The sequence below is a fragment of the Capricornis sumatraensis genome, chromosome 6, assembly GCF_032405125.1.
Source record: "Capricornis sumatraensis isolate serow.1 chromosome 6, serow.2, whole genome shotgun sequence".
NCBI classification, from domain to species: domain Eukaryota; kingdom Metazoa; phylum Chordata; class Mammalia; order Artiodactyla; family Bovidae; genus Capricornis; species Capricornis sumatraensis.
This window is the reverse complement of record NC_091074.1, coordinates 104,081,563-104,102,398: the sequence shown is the minus strand read 5'-3', so window position 1 is coordinate 104,102,398 and position 20,836 is coordinate 104,081,563. Positions and strand designations below refer to the sequence as shown.

Genomic DNA, 20,836 nt, shown 5'->3' with positions numbered 1-20,836 from the left:
AGTCCCTGAAGCCTGTGTGGAAACTCCTGCAGGGCAGACCGGGGATGCAATCTGAATAAACACAGCCCCAACGCTTTGCACCAGGGACTCTGCTCATCCATCCTCCATATCCACTGGAAAATCACCAGCTCCCATGATCCCTGACTGAGAAATGCCACTTATTTCCATAGGCACAGCAGGCAGCAGGAGCCTAGTATGGGTAGAAAGAGGAAGAAGCAAGCAGCAACCAGACTCCCCTCTAAGAACTCAAAAAAAATGTCACAACTGGAAGCACTGTAGACATCATCAAGAAAAACCTCTAATTTTATAGAAAGGCACATCAAGTCCTTGAAAAACTGACTGGCAAAAAAAAAAATAACTGTCAGGACTGTGTGGCTGGGTTGGATAAACACTCAGGACTCAACTCCATGACCACTACTCTGCTCAACACGTGCATCAAGCTTAGAGTTCATGGATATTTATTTCAAAGGCTTTCTGGCTTTCTGAAATGATCTAGTCAAAGAGAGAGTTTCAATTATTCCTTAATTTTGATCTCAGTTCTCATGCAAAAAAAAAAAAAAAGTCAAGGGGTACCAAATACCACTTAAGTGTATGGGGAAAAAAAAAAAACCTAATTCTATGATATCCTAGAACTTCCAGTTATAAGCAATTCAAGAGGGATTATTCATTTACAAATATAAATAAATATCTAAATAACAAGTTCCCTCTTCAAACCAACTCCCCATCATCCCCTTGAATCATGGGTTCATGTTCTGAGGGTCTGTGAGCTTCTTACCATCCCAATGCAGAAGAGGATAAAAAGCAGCAGCCACGGTATGTCTGTGCAGCTACGGTCCTCCAGCGGCTTCCATTCTCGCTTGGAGCTCTAATTGAAAACACAAAATAAGAGAGTGGTAAATGTGAATTTTAGTTGAAGTGAGGAAGGCATAAACATAACACTGATATCCAAAACCCTGAACCTTTAAGATGCAACTCAAATATCTGTCACTTTTCTGTGAATTTTACCCTATTACCCATCTCTCTTCCTGGCCAGGATTGATGTCAGTGCTTTGTTGGTACCTTTCTTAGAGCAGTTAGCATGCTGAATTACTACCACTGAAGTGTGTCCCTAGCAGAATGTGAGCTTTGCATAAGAGACCACTTCTCATTTCCCAGCATCTTACACGATGCCTGAGGGTTCGTGGCATGTGGTCAGTACAGACTTTGTAAAATGAATAAACAAATTCTTCCAACCTCAGTCTTAGTGGTAGCTTTTTCTTTGTGTGACTTTTGCCAGACTTAAAAATGTAGAACATGCTTTTCTACATGTTCTCATCTAGGAAGGAAGCTGAGTAAAATGAATTTCTATTGAAGGCTTAGGAAACTTATGGGAAAAGTTCTGCAAAAAGAAGGCTAGGGCCTCCAGTGGCTTCCATGACAAGATACAGGGAACTATCCAGAAGGCTTGTCAGGAGAAAGGACACTAGCAGAAGGAGGCTGGAGATAAGGGAACCCTCTAGTATAATTAGTATTCAGAATTCAAGAATGAGGACCCAGGGACTTCCCTGGTTGTCCAGTGGATAAGACTTCACGCCTTCAATGCAGGGGACCTGGGTTCCATCCCTGGTTGGGGAACTAAGATTTTACATACACAATTAGGCCCACATGCCACAGTTAGAGAAGTTCGCTGTTCCAACAAAGAACCAGCGCAGCCAAAATAAATACTAAATTTTTTTAATTTTAAAAAAAACCTATAAAAAAGAGTGGGGACACAGTTCTCAATCAAGTTTGCTTAGCTTTTCCTCCTCCTAAAAAAAATAATTTTTAACTTTGACAAACTGATGAAAGCTACAGATCCTTTTCTTAGGAGATAAGCATGTAGCTGCATAATTTTCTCAAAAAGTTTAGGGAATTCAGACCCCAGGTTACAAAACTCAACTTTAAAACATCTGCCTATTGATGTTAAGAGCAAAAATTTGGAGCTACAACTACTCCTTCTGACCCCTAAATGCTAACCAGACAAATGCCTTTTCTTTTCAGTGCCTTAGATTCTGAGTTGTTCAACAAGGATAACAAAAACCCCACCACCCTTGATAGCTTGTTTCCAAACACCCACACAAGAAAACAAAAGAGCACTAGTTAGTCATGGGAAAAAACCTTACCCTAAGGCTCTAACTAGCATTAAAAACCAAGTGCAAGTAGGCAGTTTTTTCCAGAGGAATGTAGCACTATGGAGAATGGATAAAGGACTCTGTCCTCTCCTTAGCTCTGTTATTAGGTAGCTAAACAATTTTAGATAAATCACTTCATCTCTCTGGGTGGCAGGAAGAAGTGAGATTAAATCTCTTAGGTTCCTTCCAGTTCTAAAAATCTATGCTCAGGAATGTAGTTTTGTGAAAACTTGTGCAACGACCAAAAAAAAAAAACCTGCAAAAATAATTTGACATTATTCCCAGTGTTATTCAAATAAGAATGCCTGTATTGTGGGCTGTGTTTGGGAAGACAGTTGCTTCCAGTATGAAAAAGAATGTTTCTTTGTATTAAATAATTTCAATCTTGAATAATATCCATTACAGTAAAATTACTTACAAACACAGAATTTGGACAGCTCTTTGAAATTCATTAAATTTACTCTAAGGTGATTTCTGGAACAAGGGCTACTTTGAAATACTATGTTTGCTTATGTTAACAAACAGTATGTATCAGGGGAAGGAGGCGGAACAAGTCTGATTGAGCATTCTCTTTATCCACAACTTTTTTTTTTAGTATCTTTACTTTAGACCAACATTCACATTTAATGCTTAAAATTTCACCTATAACATAAAGATGGTAGAATTTCATTTTGACCAGAAAAACACAATGATTCAATATCTCAAGAATTCAATTTACTGTGGGCAATTTCTGGGTCAAATACATAGAAAACCTCTCACGGGGGATGACAAGTGGAGAGAGGATAGGGGTTAAATAAAAAACAGTCAACGAGTACAAAGTGGATCAGAAGAATACAAAAAAAGGGTGTGGTCACCCTCACTCAGATAAAGAAAAGCTTCTCCAGGAAGGGCAGTTTATCTCACTGGCTACGTTGAGGATTAAATGTGACCATCTATCACATAGTAAACACTAACTCTTGGTTATAATTCTTATTCTCCAATACTCACTTTTCAGTTAACCTTCTCCCTATTGTTAAAATACCCCCTTACCACGTAGACCCTTTCACTGAAAGAACACAAAGAATATTAAACTCACCTTTCCCCTTCTATTTAATAAAACTTCAACTTAATGGTGGCATCTTTCATTGTAGCTACTGTTTTTAAAGCTCTCAGTTATTGATTCCTATTAAATAGGCACTATACCCAAAGCTTTACACATAATACCTTTAAAACAGCTCTCTGATGCAGGTATCATCATTATTACACAGCTAAGAAACTCAGGCCCAAAAGTTAAGTTATCAGACCAAGGTTTCACAACTGTGCAGTTGGGATCTGAACCCAAGCCTGTGGCCACAAAGCCAAATCCAGTGAGAATATCATTCATTTTACACTTAGTCAGTAAAGAGCAAAAATACCTCCATTACTTTTTCCTCACACTGCAAACTGCAACCCAATAATTTAAAATTCTATAGGCACAGAGAAAAAGAGTGATATGTTTTATAGGCCATGAAATTTCTCAAGCGAGTCAGGAAACCCAACAGTTGAAAAAATTTAAATGATTCTTTAACAGACTTAACCAAGTGGTAACTGGATTTAATGCTGTCTGTTTCTTCCAATTAAAATCCACATAGACCTAGAAAAAGTAAAATGTTTTCAAAAGCACTTTTTAAATGTTATTTTTATTCCTTTCTCAAATTCTGCATAAGGTTAATACAGGCTGTCAATCAGTGTTAGGTCTCTTCCCATTCACAGAATCTTACGTTACAGGAACTAAGTAAGACCAAAGGAATCATACAGTCCAAGTCTTTAAGTGACCAAGGGAAAAGAAAGAGACTTGCCTTGACTTGCTCAAGATCAACTGCTTGATCTTCAAAACAATTCTGTTAGTTATCATTATATAGTCCCAGCTTTTCAGCTTTGTAAAAGAGAAAACCAAGATTCAGAGAAAATAAGTGGAAAATTCATTACTGAAACCTGAGTCCTCAAACTCTAGCAGAGAGGTGGAAACTATAAGAAAGAATTAAGAAAACGCTTTAAAATAAAAAAACAAAAAACCATGGTAACAGAGATGAAGAATGCCTTTGTCAGGCTCATCAGTAAACTAAACACTTCCAAGTAAAGCTCAATAAATTCAAGAATAGGTCAACAGAAATTACCCAAAGTGAAACACAAAGAAAAAGAAAATTAAAATTAAAAACCCAGAACAGAATGTCCAAGAACTATAGGATAATATCAAATGGTCTAACGTGTGTAACTGTAATCCCAGAAGAATAAATGGAGCAGAGGAAATGTTAGAAGAAATACTGACAGAATTTTCCAAAAATAACATAAGAAATCAAAGCATAGATCCAAGAAGCTGAAAGAATTCCAAGCAGGATAAATACAACACACACATGTACACATACACGCCCTACACAAACTATATTCAAACTGTTGAAAACCAAATACAGAGACATCATTTTGATGGCAGCAAGAGGGAGGAAAGGGCACACTGTACACAAAGAAGCAAACATTAAGCAAACTTCTTATCAGAATTGTGCAAAGCAAAAAAAACCATGGGATGACATCTTTTAATTACTGAAAGAATTAAAAAGAAAAAAGAAAAGCATTAGTAACTCAGAATTTTATACCCAGAGAAAATGCCTCTCAGAAATGAAGACTTTTTCAACAAAACCTAAGAGAATTTATCAGCAGCAAACTGAAGTACAAAAAATGTGAAAGTTATTCAGGCAGAAGAGTACGAGACAAACTTGGATACTACACAAAGAAATAAAGACTTACAAAAATAGGTAAAATGAAGTTTTAAACTTCTTCATAATAAAGTATTTTTAAAATAAGGATGTAAATATATGTGCATAACAGCATTCACATTACAGTCTTCCTGCACACTCTATAAGATTAATAACCTAGAAAGCAGAATTATAATTTTTACTACTAGTACTAGACCATAAAAAATAAATCTAAATCAAATCACAGCTGATATCTGCCTGATGTTTGTATTATATTCATATCTTTAAAGTTAGGGAGGAACAATGTTTAACATTTTCACATTCCTTTCTACATTTTACACATCATAGATTTTAAAACAAAACAAAACCAACTTCCATAATATCTCTTTCAGAAGTCATAGTACAGGTAACTACATCTTAGACTTCACATGCACCATGAGCCCTAACAGTTAAAACCGAGGCATTCTGATGAATTTGATTTCATAGGAAGTAAATCCTGTGAAAAGTTCTGTCTTAGATTTCCATGTTATTTCAAGTGAAGACACCAGTTGTTGAGTAAATGTTTTTGTAGATAACAGTCACTCACAAAGGTTTTGGCAAGTGATATGTTACAACCAGTGAGTCAAATCAGGCATCACTGGAGGGCATCAGGAGTAACAGGGCAGGCAAGGTGGGCCAAGCCAGGGAACCAATCAGGCAGGAAAAGGTCTGACAGGTATGAATCTAGTTCACAGAAACACGGGGGGCTGGAAGACATAAAAGGATCAGAGAGGCAATAGCAACAATCCAGACTTAAGACAAAGATCCAGGTGATACCTAACGGCAAAGACCGAATGCCCCCTGTCCTCTTTTTATACTCTGCATACTGTCTGTATGACTCTCTTCTAATTAAGACTGATATACAAAGATTCCCAAAAGACTCCTATCATAACTCAGTATTATTACCTAGCGCTATGAGTCTTTCCTTGATTCATGAGATTTTTGTAAACATGATGTGACAATAATGAAAAATGTGCCTTAAACAACAGTATTGCAAATTATATAAGAAGTTACTTAACTTTTCAGGTAACACTCTAAAGCATTCTGTCGGTTCTTCAAATAAACACTGCTGCTGCTGCTGCTGCTGCTGCTGCTAAGTCACATCAGTCGTGTCTGACTCTGTGCGACCCCATAGATGGAACACCATACAAAGAATCTGAGATCCAAAGCCAGGTAAGATAGCCCCCTACCCTCATAAAGCTTTAGTTTAGCAAGAGAGGCAAACTGAGGACTTGGTAACATAAGTGATGTCAAAATAAAGATGTATAAAAAGTACTACAGGAATAGAGATGGGGAACCGTTAAGCAAACATTTGTAAGATTTGTTGAAATTACCTCATAAACTTCTGAAGCAAACACTAAAAAATGATTCTCTGTTGTCTAAAATAGAATGTGTTTTGTGCCCAAAACATACTAAAAATTCTTTTTAGCTCTGATGGGAAATATTGACTGCCAAATAAGAATTATTCCACTCAGAAATGTGTAGTAGTAAACAAACAGAACATTAAGTTGATTTAAAAAAACACACACAAAAATCAGCCATTTTTCTCTCTTCGTAGCCATTAAGATTTCTCTATACTACATTTTATGGCTGCTTCACTTAGATAGAGGCCTTTCGGTTTTGGAAAAGAGAAAACATATTGTCCTTTGTTTTCTGGTACAATTAGTGCAGGGCTATATTTATTAAGCTAACTAGAATAATATTTTCATGTTGATGTCATTGAGATTCCCACTAATACTGAGTTAAGTAGTATCTGGTTACATACATCCAGAGTCACTGTAAGCTGGAATTTCTGATAGGCTAAAGGACTAGAGGCTCCCCCTTGTTATTTTCCCAGAGCAAGCTAAAGAACTGCATTCTCCTTCATTCAAAGCAATAATAAGTGGCAATCTGGGAGGGTGGTCCAAAGAAAGAAAAGTAGGGTATAGGTAGTATTAGCCCTGAAAATAAAGGACAAACCAGAGTCAATTCCAACACCATTTGGGCCAGCAATTCATAACTACACCACTGCCCATGCCTCTGTGTTTTTATTAGTCAGGAGGTATACCACAATTATTCATTACTCATGGTTAAGTACTTAGAAATTTAAACAGAATCCAGATTATCATTATAAGGTTATCAACACTTGCTTATGAGCCTATGGAACAGCAAAACGTAGAGTTAGACTGATTGGCCAGGGATTGCAATAAACTGAAGCCTACACCTAATGACAGGCGTACTAATGTCATCCTTCCTGTGTGCCTACCTCTCTACAACACAGATCCATCCACCTTGCCTTTCCTAGATTCCAATGAAAAGCCACCTCTGTATGTGAATGCTAAAGCAAGCTAAGATGTGGTCTTTCACCCAGATTTCCAGGATGTATCCTTGGAAAGTGTCCATTACTTCTTTGAACAATCAAATTCCCTCTCTCCAATTTTCTTTGACCACCACAGTCTCTATTTTCTGGGTAAACAGACCACCTCTGAAACAGGATCATAGTTCCAGCAGCTCTACTCCTTGGCACTACCAGAAAGCCACTAGTCACTGAATTCATCTCCAAGGTCACTACTATAGACATTTGTGATTTAAGCACATATGTCGTAAGTACTGGGCTATCTGTGAAGACTTTATTTTGTTCATGCCAATCTGCTTTACAGAAAAACCTCCAGTGTTAAAGACAGATAGTCATACACTTCAAATCTTCAAATCTCCCTCCAAGGACTTAGTGGTTCATTAAATTCCCCAATATGCTTTTATTTGCACAGAGTAGTAACAAAAGAATAAAAGAGCTGATGTGTATCATTTTTGCCACAATTTTCAGTAGAGTGAGCAGGCCTGATGAAGTTGGGTAGCAATAAAACATGGAGACTTTCAGCTTTCTGTTCACAGCACCTGAAAATAAAATCTTGTAATAGGATTTTGAAAGACATTGCCTGTCCTTTGGGAAAGCTCTCTCAAGGATTTGGAGTGCATAACTACGTACAGTTACCATAAGTAATCCGTTTCATTTGCTAAGCCTGGTGATAGCAATTCATATTTGAAAAGGAAAAATAAAAGCATGATTTTAACAGGCAGTTAAAGGTAATAAGCTACATTGAGTGGAAAGATACAGGCATCTGTGTCCAACTGCTTTTCTTAGTTCATGAACTTTATGCTAAACCACAAACATTCCTCTGTTTAAGGAAAAAGAGTGAAATGGCAATGATAGTCGCTCTAAGTTATGCATTTACGCAGTGACAGAAAGATCATGGGGAGATATGTTGCCAATGACTTCATTCTTTCCCTGAATGCCCTAAAAAAAAACCACCAAAACTGTGGGTTGGTTACAAAGATGTCCTTCTTCCATCAGACATCCCAGGGGCTGTCTTTCTTGTACATGAGCACATGACAATTACTGGGCAGGGGCCATATTCCTCCTGCCCTACAATGTAGCTCACAGCATATTTTACCTCCATGAGCAAAGAAACACCATCAAAATTATACAGATAAACCTTGTCTGTAACCCTTGAATAGTATTTCTAACTTGCCTTTCTTCTGAATCAGTGGAAAGTAACATTTTTAATTTAAAATTAGCATTTTGTTTTCATTATAGTTTTTATGGGCTTTATTTCTCCCCCATCACAGCCTACAAGTGTTAGAATATCTTCAGTACTTGGTGACACCAAGGGCAGACTGATAGGACCAAAGCTGTACTTTGCACCTCCAACCTACTATAGTATAGCCAGTTTCCTGTAGCTAATGGTTTTACTGACTTTTAAAGCAGGAATTCACAGGTACTCAAGATGGGATTCTCATTCCAACCTTGCTTCCTTTCCCTGATGCAATGGCTAAGAACTGACTTATGAAGACTATGATGACTTATGGAGAAGAAACATGAAGACTACTCTGATCATATATCATAGCTAATGGGTAAAGTGGAAGTGAGTAAATTTACGTCTTAAATCAAAATTAGATCTTGTCTTTGGCAATGAAGATGTCTTTAGTCTTACTGTAATTGTGCACAGAAATAAATATATGTTCTGTGGCAGTGCCTAAAAACTCTGAAGGGAAAAATTTCTATTATAGGTAAATAATTTATGAAAATATAGATTACATTCCTTTCTTTGGAGTTACTATTGTACACTATGTTCATACCACCATCACAATAATTATTTCACATTATAATTACTTACTTCTCTAGTAGATGGTGAGTTTTTTGAGAGTAAGGATAATGTTTCTATTTTTTTGTTTAAATCAGGGATCAGTAAGCACTTAAAATTCTTCAAGAGGAAACCTACTCCACATGAAACAATGTGTAGAGAACCTTGCCCTAAGTGGTTGAATTATATAATGGCTATTCTTCCAAACTTACTGCCTACTTCAGGGCAAGGACTTGTTGGTTTTATTCACTGCTATGTCACCAGTAGAAGAACAGTGTCTAGCACATAATAGGCTCTCAGTAAATTTATTTAATGGATGAATGAACAAGGCAAGGTCTTTCACCATTCAAGTAGCATGTTTGAGCAAACGTCCTCACTGTCTCCTGCATAAGATCATTTCCCTAAAAAGCATTCTACTGCATCACAGGCTGGCTCCTTTTCCTACAGATATTACACATTTATAGCATTTCCCAGAGAGGTTTGTCAACAGGGTCTATGAGAAAAACAAATTCTAGATTTAAGTAAGTTTTAGAAATTCTAGTTAATGAAGTCTAGTCTTTTCAGTAGGACTTCTCTGAGACCTTATTTTGAGACTCTCCAAAACATATTTGACCACCCACAGACTGGGAGACTTGAATGCAGACAGTGCCAATCTTCCTCCAAATGCATGTCTGCAAACCAGAGCATAAGGGTTCATGGTTAGGATGGATGCTCCCACTGAAAAGTACTCAGAAGAAAAGGTTGATGGCACTGGTTAAAACTATGCTGAAACTCATAAAAAGAGAATGAAACCTTGCCATCTGCAACAACATGGATGGACGTGGAGGGTATTAATGCTAAGTGAAATAAATCAGACAGAGGAAGACAAATATTAGTATCACTTATATGCAGAATAAAAAATACAAAAAACTATTGAATGTAACAAAAAAACAAGTAGAGAGAACAAAGTAGCAGTTACTAGTGGGGAGATGGAAGGGAGAGGGGCAATATAGGGGTAGGGGATTAAGAGCAATAAATGGTTAGGTATAAAATAAGCTACATGGATATATCATACAATACAGAGAATACAGCCAACATTTTACAAAAACTGTAAATGGAGTACTACCTTTAAAAATTGTGAATCATTATGTTGTATACTTGTAACTTAATATGGCATATCAACTATATTTCAATTTTTTAAAAAAAGACTCTTCTGAAACTGAAAGCAATGTATATCAGTTAGACATTTCTGGAAAGTAATTTGGTGATACATTTCAAATAACTCAAAGTAATCTAAAACATTAAAAAAACTGCATGTGGGATGTCCAATACAGTGCTATTATGAGAAAAAAATTAGAAATTAACTACTAATAGAAAATAGTTAAAAATGAGAATTAAATATTAAACAACAATAAGGATAATTATAAAGAGTTGCACAGTAACATATAAAATGATAATGATAAAAAGCTGTGTTCAGAAACAGGGTATAAAACTATGCCATGCTCTGAGTATACAATTTATAAAACAGTCTATCCCAATGTACAAGCATTAGAAAAGGATAGTGTAGTTTTTAAATAGTTAGACTTATAATGCATTTTTTACTTCCATTTATGCTATTTAATTATGGAAGAAATAACAAAGATAAATATTAACTCCCATTTCTCCAGATCATGCTTTTTCTACTTCCTCAATATAGGCTCAGCTATAAATAGATGCACAATGAAAACAACCAGAATGTATTTAAGTCATTCTGTCTGCCACTTATTGACAAGAGATAAGAACATTTCAAACTTCACTAGAAACCAGTAATATCTGAGAGGTGAAGTCGCTCAGTCCTGTACGATTCTTCACGACCCCATGGACTGTAGCCTACCTGGCTCCTCCGTCCATGGGATTTTCCAGGCAAGAGTACTGGAGTGGGTAGTACACTCTAATAAATATTACAAAGGAAATACACCAGTGTAGTGAGAGATGTATACAGCGTATACAGCCAATAAGCACTAAAAAAAGCAGGGATGTGAAGCAGGTAGTTGAGCCCTAAGGCCCATGATCACTCGACTCTGCCCTGTTTATTGTCGTTACTATATCCTGTATATAGGTCTTCCCTGGTGGCTCAGAGGTTCCAGTGTCTGCCTGGAATGAGGGAGACCATATCATGTATGGACATAAGGAACAGACTTGTGGTTGCCAAAGGATAGATGCGGTGGACTGGGAGTTTGGGATTAGCAGATGCAAAGTACTACATATAGACTGGATAAACAAGGTCCTACCGTATAGCACAGGGAACTATATTCAATATTCTGTAATAAACCTTAATAGGAAAGAATATAAAAAAGAACACATATATTTATAACTGAGTCACTTTGCTGAACAGCAGAAATTAACAAAACATTGTAAATTATCTTCAATAAAAAATTTAATTAAAAAAAAAGTATCTTGTATGGACACTGTGGATGGTTGGATGTGGAAAGGAAGGGAGGAGGAAATAAGAGGCATAAAATTACAGTTTACCGTTGAACAATGCAAAGGTTAGGGGCATCTAACCCCATTCAGTCAAAAATCTGCATATGACTTTTATAGTCAACCCTCTGTATCCATGCTTCTTCCATATCCCGATTCTGTTCTGGAGGATTCAACCACCCACGGATCATGTGGAACTGTGGTATTTACTGCTGGAAAAATCTGAGAACAAGTAGACCCACGCAGTTCAAACCCATGCTGTTCAAGGGTCAAATGAACAGCAAAAATACTATAGTACATTCTGTGGCTTGTTTTATCTAAATTGATTGTTTGCATGGCTAGTATTTCTTCTTACAGGAAAATTATAGGACATAACCAAGAATAACATATTTTTAAACATATTTTGATTTCAAAGATAATTTCCAAATGTCTAAATATTACTGCTGATATTTGAAGAAAACACCTGTAGTGGTGTTTAACAGGTGGAAACAAAGAGTTGTTTCCTCCTAGCCTTCCATAACTTCCAGCTATATTTTGCATAGCATTTGTTTGGATTTCAAGAGTAATAATTATCTAAAACACTACTTTGCTATTAGGAAATCACATACAAATGCCTATCAACTGATGAATCAGTTCAGTTCAGTCGCTCAGTCGTGTCCGACTCTTTGAGACCCCATGAATTGCAGCACACCAGGCCTCCCTGTCCATCACCAACTACCAGAGTTCACTCAAACTCACGTCCATCGAGGCGTTGATGTCATCCAGCCATCTCAACCTCTGTCGTCCCCTTTTCCTCCTGCCCCCAATCCCTCCCAGCATCAGAGTCTTTTCCAATGAGTCAACTCTTCACATGAGGTGGCCAAAGTACTGGAGTTTCAGCCTTAGCTTCATTCCTTTCAAAGAACACCGAGGGCTGATCTCCTTTAGAATGGACTGGTTGGATCTCCTTGCAGTCCAAGGGACTCTCAAGAGTCTTCTCCAACACCACAGTTCAAAAGCATCAATTCTTCAGCACTCAGCCTTCTTCACAGTCCAACTCTCACATCCATACATGACCACTGGAAAAACCATAGTCTTGACTAGATGGACCTTAGTCAGCAAAGTAATGTCTCTGCTTTTGAATATGCTATCTAGGTTGGTCATAACTTTTCTTCCAAGGAGTAAGAGTCTTTTAATTTCATGGCTGCAGTCACCATCTGCAGTGATTTTGGAGCCCAGAAAAATAAAATTTGACACTGTTTCCACTGTTTCCCCAACTGATGAATAGATACATACAAATGTGATTTATCCCATAGCATGGTAGATACACTTTGGAATAAAAAGGAATGAATCGTGAAACACACTATAACATGGATGAACTTTGAAAACAATGTACCTGAAAGAAGCCAAACAGAGTCCACATTTTATTGTACATAATTCTGTTTATATGAAATGTCCAGAATAGGCAAATCTATAGAAAGAGAAAATAGTGTTTGCCGAGGGTTGGATGGGAGTTGAGGGGAATGGGGAATGACTGCTAATAATATAAGGTTTCTTCAGAGGATGATGAAAATGTTTTAAAATTGATTGCAGTGATCAAAACTCAGTGGACATACTCAAAATCATTGAGCAGTACACTTAAGATGGGTAAATCATATAGTATCTGGTTACATCTCAATAGAGTCGTATGTATAAGAAAAACTGCACTAAAGGGGGGTCATTCTGGCCACTTCACATATGGAGTTTTACTGACAGATTCCATATGAACACTTTTAATATAGCTCCACTAGGTATACAAGATAAAAGCAAAATAGTTTAAGGTAAAGAGCTGGGTAATAGTAAAGTTTGATGAAAGAAAACATTTTTCTTCTGAGAAATTAGAAATTACAAGAATTATTAAAGTGTAGATTTTCATTCCCTTTGTACGTAGCATAAGGGGAAAAGAGAAGTAAGGTTGCAGAGAACTGAAATATAAGGTGGTTGTTGTTGTTTAGTCACTAAGTCGTGTCCAACTCTTTTGCGACCCCATGGGCTGTAGCTGCCAGGCTCCTCTGTCCATGGGGGTTTTCCAGGCAACAATACTGGAGTGGGTTGCCATGTCCTTCTCCAGGGGATCTTTGCAACCCAGGAATCAAACCCAAGTCTCCTGCATTAGCAGGCAGATTCTTTACTACTGAGCCACCTGGGAAGCCCGAAATATAAGATAAAACAGATAAAAGTAGAGAGAGAAAAGTCATCTTTTAAAGAGACCAAAGGACACACAGACCAAGGCAAAACTAGACCATGGTATTAAACACAGCTACAGAAGCTACTTGTCGGAAAAAGGGGGCCAGGTGGAGAAGTGCGTACACATGTACTATTTATTTAGCACCTCTTGGGTGCCAGGATCTGTAATCGGCCAATTATAGTGACAAATAGGGAGAAGGCAATGGCACCCCACTCCAGTACTCTTGCCTGGAGAATCTCATGGACAGAGGGGCCTGGTGGGCTGCAGTCCAGGGGGTCACTAGGAGTCGGACACGACTGAGCAACTTCCCTTTCACTTTTCACTTTCATGCATTGGAGAAGGAAATGGCAACCCACTCCAGTGTTCTTGCCTGGAGAATCCTAGGGACAGGGGAGCCTGGTGGGCTGCTGTCTATGGGGTCACACAGAGTCGGACACGACTGAAGCGACTTAGCAGCAGCAGCAGTGACAAATAACCATCTGAAAGATACACACTGACACTGGTCTTCCAAACTGTTTGGGGGAAGGGGTGACAGGGCAGCAGACTCTAGAACACTGAATAGACAATTCAGGATACTGAGCTGCTGTGCCGTGAGTCATCCAGTCTACTCGCCTTCATCTGATTCCACGTCGTTAGGCGACCTCACTGTCCTCTGGCTTCCCACAAATTGACAAGCAGTGTGCATAACATAACTACAGAACTTTAGAAAATAAAGCAATGGAGCAATAGAAGTTATTGCATACGCAGAGAGTCTGGAAGAATATTTATACACTAAGCTGTGAACAACTGTTATCTCATGAGGTGGGATCAGAAAGGACTCTTTATATGTGTCCATATTTGGGTTGGATTTTTAAATAATCACTGCTTTTCTATTAGGCATAAATATGATAGCTCTTAATAATTTGGCTTTACCTTAACACTAGCTAAGCTGACAAAAATCTTCTGGTCTTTTATAGGTCAGTTTAATAAATTAGCCTCCCGAGATGATGCATGTGTCTTAAGCCTATGGTTTACATGAATCTACTATTAACAAAAGTATGGACTCATAAAGTAAAATCAAGATTCTGAGCCTTGAAGCCCCAGGGCTTGGTGAATTCTAGAAACAACAGTTGGTCAAGCTTCCTGGCAGCCATCAACTGGGCTTCCTTGGTAAAGCCTGAACCACACCAAGGACTCTGCATTCAAATTATATAAGCAGAAAATATTAAAGAGTTATAATCTAGAATCCCTGTAGAGAATGTTTCCCAGTATTTTAGCCTAATTTAACAAACAGGCATCTCCAAGAACAGCAGACCGGCTTTAGCCAACAAACTTCGAAAGAAAAGAGGCTGATTCTGTACCACCAACCAAAAACCCTTCCCTGCCCATGAATAGATCAGAACCATGGAGGAAGCGCTAGAAGCATAAGATTCCGAGGTTTAGCCTGGCCCTAGAGACTGAATCCTAAGTCTAACTACCCAACTCCAGCCCAGGTTTAAAAAGAAAGGTCAGAGTACCCTGTAGTAGATGCCACTGGGTGGTATCAATACTTCAGCATCAAAACCAGCTGGCCCTCAGCTACTCCAAAGTATGGCCAACTGGTTATCTCCAAATGACTCTGGGTCTGAGAATGCTATGTTGTCACAAAGCCCCCAGTTCCTACTTCTTGATAAATCCAACTACTAAAATCAAGATATCAGTTATTTAAGTCTAAAATGGAAAAGAACAATACAAAAGAATCAAGCATTAAATTATCCGTGGATTAGACTATTTCCGACCCTTCCGATCCCGAGAAACAATGGTCTCACAAATCAGCAAAGGTTTCCAGGAGAAGCAGAATTAAAGAAAACCAGTTAAAGACCTAAAGTGATTAAAGAAAACTCACACATAAGACTAGGAACATCCAAGTAAGTGAGGAGGAACATTGAGGCATCAAATTAATAGCCCTATACATGACAGATACTAAACTTGCTCTTAAAAAAAAAAATCAACCAAGAATAACGAATGTTAATGGAGCAACCTTGACTAAACAAATGCTCTGAAAATATGAGCATCTGTAAATCTCCATGCCCAATAAGTCATTAAAGCATCCCACTCATAAGAAACCATTTCTGTCCACCTCCAATGCCAAGTCTCAAGCTCAGGCAGATCTCATTTATACCTTAACTGGTTTGTATCCAATTTTGGCAAACCATCTTTCCCATCAGTCAGTCTTCTATGTGTCTGTTAAAGCTACTTTTCTCACAAGATTAATTATTTATTAGCCCCTTAAAAGTAACAACTTTTTCTTTCTCTCTCTATACCTTTATCTCACCTCTATGTCAACTGTTCTTTCCCTGCTGCCCAAAGTAATGATTCTCAATTATAGACTTCAAACAACTATACCACTTCTAAAGATACTATTCCCGTCTTTAGTATATCTCCACTTCTCTGAAATCCAATTAAATTCTGCTTCTTTGCATGAAGTTGACCTTATAATAAACTAATCTTCTGTTAGAACTACAGATTTGTTGTTCAGTCATATCTGACTCTTTGCAACCCCATGGACTGCAGCATGCCAGGCTTCCTTGTCCTTCACCATCTCCCAAAGCGTGCTTAAACTGTTGCCCATTGAGTTGGTGATGGCATTCAACCATCTTATCCTCTGTCGTCCCTTCTCCTTCTGCCTTCAATCTTTCCCAGCACTGGGGTCTTTTCCAATGAGTTGACTCTTTGCTTCAGGTGGCCAAAGTACTGATGTTTCACTTTCAGCATCAGTCCTTCCAATGTATATTCAGGACTGACTTCCTTTAGGACTGACTGGTTTGATCTTCTTACAGTCCAAGGGGCTCTCAAGAATCTTCTCCAACACAGATATGATCACAAAAAACAACCTATTCCAAGATGGTACATTTAAGACTGGGGTACAAAATGACCAGCTAGCAGTCCACTGTGGAATAATAGTGCAAGCCCCTGATAGAATCCCTACAGCCAACAAACAGGAGGTAGGACTCCAAGGCTCCATACTTTGCTGCTTTTAACCCTGACAATACCTTGGCTCCCTGGCCACAATGAGACACATCTTTGGCCTCCCAGTGTGCTATAAATATCACTTGGGTCACATCATCATTGTCTAGACACAAGTTTTCGTGCTCTCACCAATGAAAATGATCATAGTGATTGAACAATATCAAAGGGAGAATTAAAAAACAGAGACGAGAATACAAGTATCCAGAGATAGCAAAACACATGCCCCAATGCCAAGAGTATCATGGACTTTGGAGGAACAAATCAAGGGGAAAAGACCCTCTGCTCTGGTCCAACTGTTCTTTTTCTGGTAAGTGAATTGCCTAGCAATACCTCTCCCCTTAGTCCTCAGTCTAAGGGGAAGTACGATTTGGCCCCAAAGGGGTTATTCCTAGTGTAGGTCCCAACCACCCCACAGGGATCTTTCCATTCCAGAGATCCTTTGTAGGTCCAAAACCCCGTGTGGTACAAGTCCAGCTCAAGGAACCCTCCGTGATACAACACAGTGGATGATTACTCCCAACTGTCTCTGCTTTCTGGGGGAGGCAGCTTCAAGCAGAAATGTGTGCTGGCCTGAGGTTAATCTCTAGGTGGTTTTTCAGCATCCTCTGTCACATCTGTAGAAGGGGTGTGCTGCAGCTGGCATGTACCAGCTCCTGAGCACCCAACTTCATGTTGGTAGCCTGGTGGGAGTACTTATACCATGGAAATCTGCAAATGTGACAAATCTGGGCATTTTATTTCTTTAATGTTGTTACCATTAACCAATACACCACTACTTATGCCTGTCTGTCATGCAATTTGTGACTTTTTGTTTTATATAGAAAAAGTTTGGAGGGGGGGACTTTCCTGGTGGTCTAGTGGTTAAGAATCTGTACTTCCACCGCAGGGGGCCCAGATTCAATCCCTGGTTGGGAAACTAAGGTCCCCCATGCTGCAATGCAGGCAAAAACAAAATTTTTTTTGCATAGCCAAATCAGTTTGACTTTGGACCTTTTCAAACTGCTTTTAAACTTTTCAATGATTTGATTATTTTTTCTTCTACTTATTTACAGTCTCATAAAATTAATTTTAATGTATGAATTATCTGAAAATTTTTAACTACTAAATATAATGACATCAATTGCCTGTTGATTCAAAATGGCCCCTTTAGAGAGACATTATGGGGAGGGAGGTGGGAGAGGGGTTCATGTTTGGGAATGCATGTACACCCGTGGTGGATTCATGTCAATGTATGGCAAAACCAATACAGTATTGTAAAGTAAAATAAAGTAAAAATAAAAATTTAAAAAAAATGGCCCCTTTAACAAATAACAAATTCTTATTTACAGTATGGTCTTATGTTTACACTCTTCTCTCCCATTCACCTATTTCACTATTGCGTCATCAACAATAGCATCTAACATTTTTTGAGTACTTCCATGTACCAGCAATTTTCTCAGTCTCATTGAATCTCACACTTGACAGGTGAAGAAACTCGTGGTTGGAGAGATTAGGTAACTGAACTGTGGTTGTATGTCTGGTAAGTTGTTTTTCAGTTGCTAAGTTGTGTCCAACTCTTTATGACCCCATGGACAGGTTTCTGCCCTTCACTATCTCCTGGAATTTGCTCAAACACGTCTATTGAGTAGGTAATGATATCCATCTCATCCTCTGCCTCTTCCTTCTCCTTTTGATAGACCTAAAACCCAAGCACTCTACCCCCAATACCTAAACTCACAACCACTCTGCTAAACTGTAACAAATTACTGATTGCTACAGCTTGATTATCTCCTTTATGTTTATTGTGTTGTCAAGCCCTCTAAAAATAAATGTATTTTTTACTCAGATCATGTTAAATTTATAAATTAATTGGTGAAAAATTGTATCATCTCAATATTTTAGTTTTTGCATCCAGCAACAAAGTATATTCTTCCAGTTCATTCAAGTTTTATAAATCTCAAGAAAAGCTTTATAATTTTCTTTATTTTGATCACACATACTACTTGTTAGGGTTATTTCTAGGTATTTTGTATTTGTTGTTACTATGGTCAATGGGATATTTTTCCCATTATTTTTTTCCAACTGGTTATTGTTGACACTTGGGAAAGGTACTGATTTTTGAATGTTGCTGTTGTTCAGTTGCCCATTTGTGTCCGACTCTCTGCAACCTCCTGGACTGCAGCATGCCAGGCTTCCCTGTCCTTCACTATCTCCCGGAGTTTGCTCAAACTCATGTCCATTGAGTTGGTGATGCCATCCAGCCATGTCATCCTCCTGCTCTCAATCATTCCCAGCCTCAGGGACTTTTCCAATGAGTCGGCCGTTTGCATCAAGTGACCAAAATACTGAAGCTTCAGTTTCAGTATCAGTCCTTCCAGTGAGTATTCAGAGTTGATTTCTTTCAAGATTGACTGGTTTGATCTCCGTGCTATCCAAGGGATGCTCAGGGGTCCTCTCCAGTACCACAGTTCAAAGGCATTAATTCTTTGCCACTTGATCCTTTTTATGGTCCAGCTCTCACAACTGCACATGACCACAGGGAAGACCATAGCCTTGACTATACAGACCTTTGTCTGCAGAGTGATGTGTCTGCTTTTCAACACATGGTCATAGTTTTCCTGCCAAGTAGCAATCGTCTTCTGATTTCATGGATGCATGACTTTTATATATGTATCAAATATAGCCTTTATTAATAATTTTTAGTTGACTTTCTTAGTTTATGTTTTTTCATTTCTGATCATTATTTTTATTTTTGTTTTGTGGTTTAGTGCATCAATCAGAACTTCTAGAACAATGCTAATAGTGACAGAAGGCTTGCCTATGTGTTCCCAAAGAGAAAATCCTCTAGCATGTCACTGTCAAGTATAATATTGGTTGTTGGTTCAAGACAGTGGATCTTATTAAAGATGTAGTTTTTATTTTCTAGCTTTAAAATAGCTTTGAAAAGGAGGAGAAGGCTTCCCTGGGGGTTCAGTAGGGGAGAATCCGCCTGCCAATGCAGGAGACATAGGTACGATCCCTGGTCTGGGAAGATTTCACATGCCACGGAGCAACTAAACCCGTGGACCACAACTACTGAGCCTGTGCTCTAGAGCGTGGGAATTGTAACTACTGAGCCCATGCACTGCAACTGCTGAAGCCTGAGAACCCTAGAATCTACTCTACAACAAGAGAAGCCACTGCAATGTGAAGCCTGTGCTCTGCAATTAGAGAGTAGCCCCCCTTGCCACAACTAGAGAAAACCCATGCAGAAACAAAGACCAAGCATAGCCAAAATAACATAAATTTACAAAAATTGTAATGAGGAGACACTGATTTTTTGTATGTTTTTGGGGCATACATACCATTGAGGTAATTTTAGGATTTTTCTTACTGACTTCCTATTTGAAATAGAAAAATTCTAGACTATTCAATAAAAAGGTAGGTCTGAGTTTTGGTATATGTCAGCTCTAAGTCATCCTAGGTCAACAGTACAGTCTGTTCTGAAAAATAAAAATTAAAAAATTTATTTCTTTGTTACGTATTATCTCACACACATCTGGGAAATAGACAAATGATGTCAGTATAATGGATAAGTCATTTTGGCTCACATGCAATTTTCCCCAGCATATTAATATTTTCAAGTAGGCAGACATAAGTTTTCTCATGATTATTAAGGAGAAAGCCTTAGCAATAAGACCTTCAGCAGGAGCTAAAAAAGCTGAAAAACCTAAAGAAGCAACTTACTTTTAAGTGATGGGTGAGTCGGTGGCTTCAAAAAAAAACCATTACACTTTCCCTCTTTTAAGTTACCTGGCAAAGGTGCAAATGCAGCTGAAGAAGCTATAGAGACAATGCTCTTTGTATTAAAACAATTGATTAATTAAGAAGGTTATGTCCTGGATCAGATTCTTAATTCTGATGAAAAGGTCTCTATTAGAAGTAAATATCCTCTAAGACCTACTTCTCAAAGAAGAGAGCGTTAAGTTCTAGTGTTGAAAGCAACAAGATTTTTCTGTGATATTGGGTACAAACACCAGTAAACTGTTTTTGTTTTTTTCTTTTTCCTTAGTACTTCTATTTGGACTGCACTTCGTTACAAAGTTCCTTAGTTTTAAGTGTTCTTTCCCAATTCGATTTCTCCATCAGGCCTATTGTTTTTAGCACCTGAATTTGCACAACATGAGGTGATTTTATTTTTAAATTGCTGTTGAGGTTCTAATCTTG

The 20,836-nt window shown here is 38.1% G+C and overlaps 1 protein-coding gene across 1 annotated transcript in view; it reads right to left on the bottom strand.

Moving 5' to 3' along the window:
* The window catches only part of SLC44A1 (solute carrier family 44 member 1), a 166,532-nt gene that overhangs the window by 110,258 nt on the left and 35,438 nt on the right, over positions 1 to 20,836 (bottom strand). Inside the window, exon 3 of the mRNA XM_068973651.1 lies at positions 776 to 865. Within this exon, the coding sequence (XP_068829752.1) occupies positions 776 to 865 (90 nt within the window). The remainder of the gene's footprint in view (positions 1 to 775; positions 866 to 20,836) is intronic.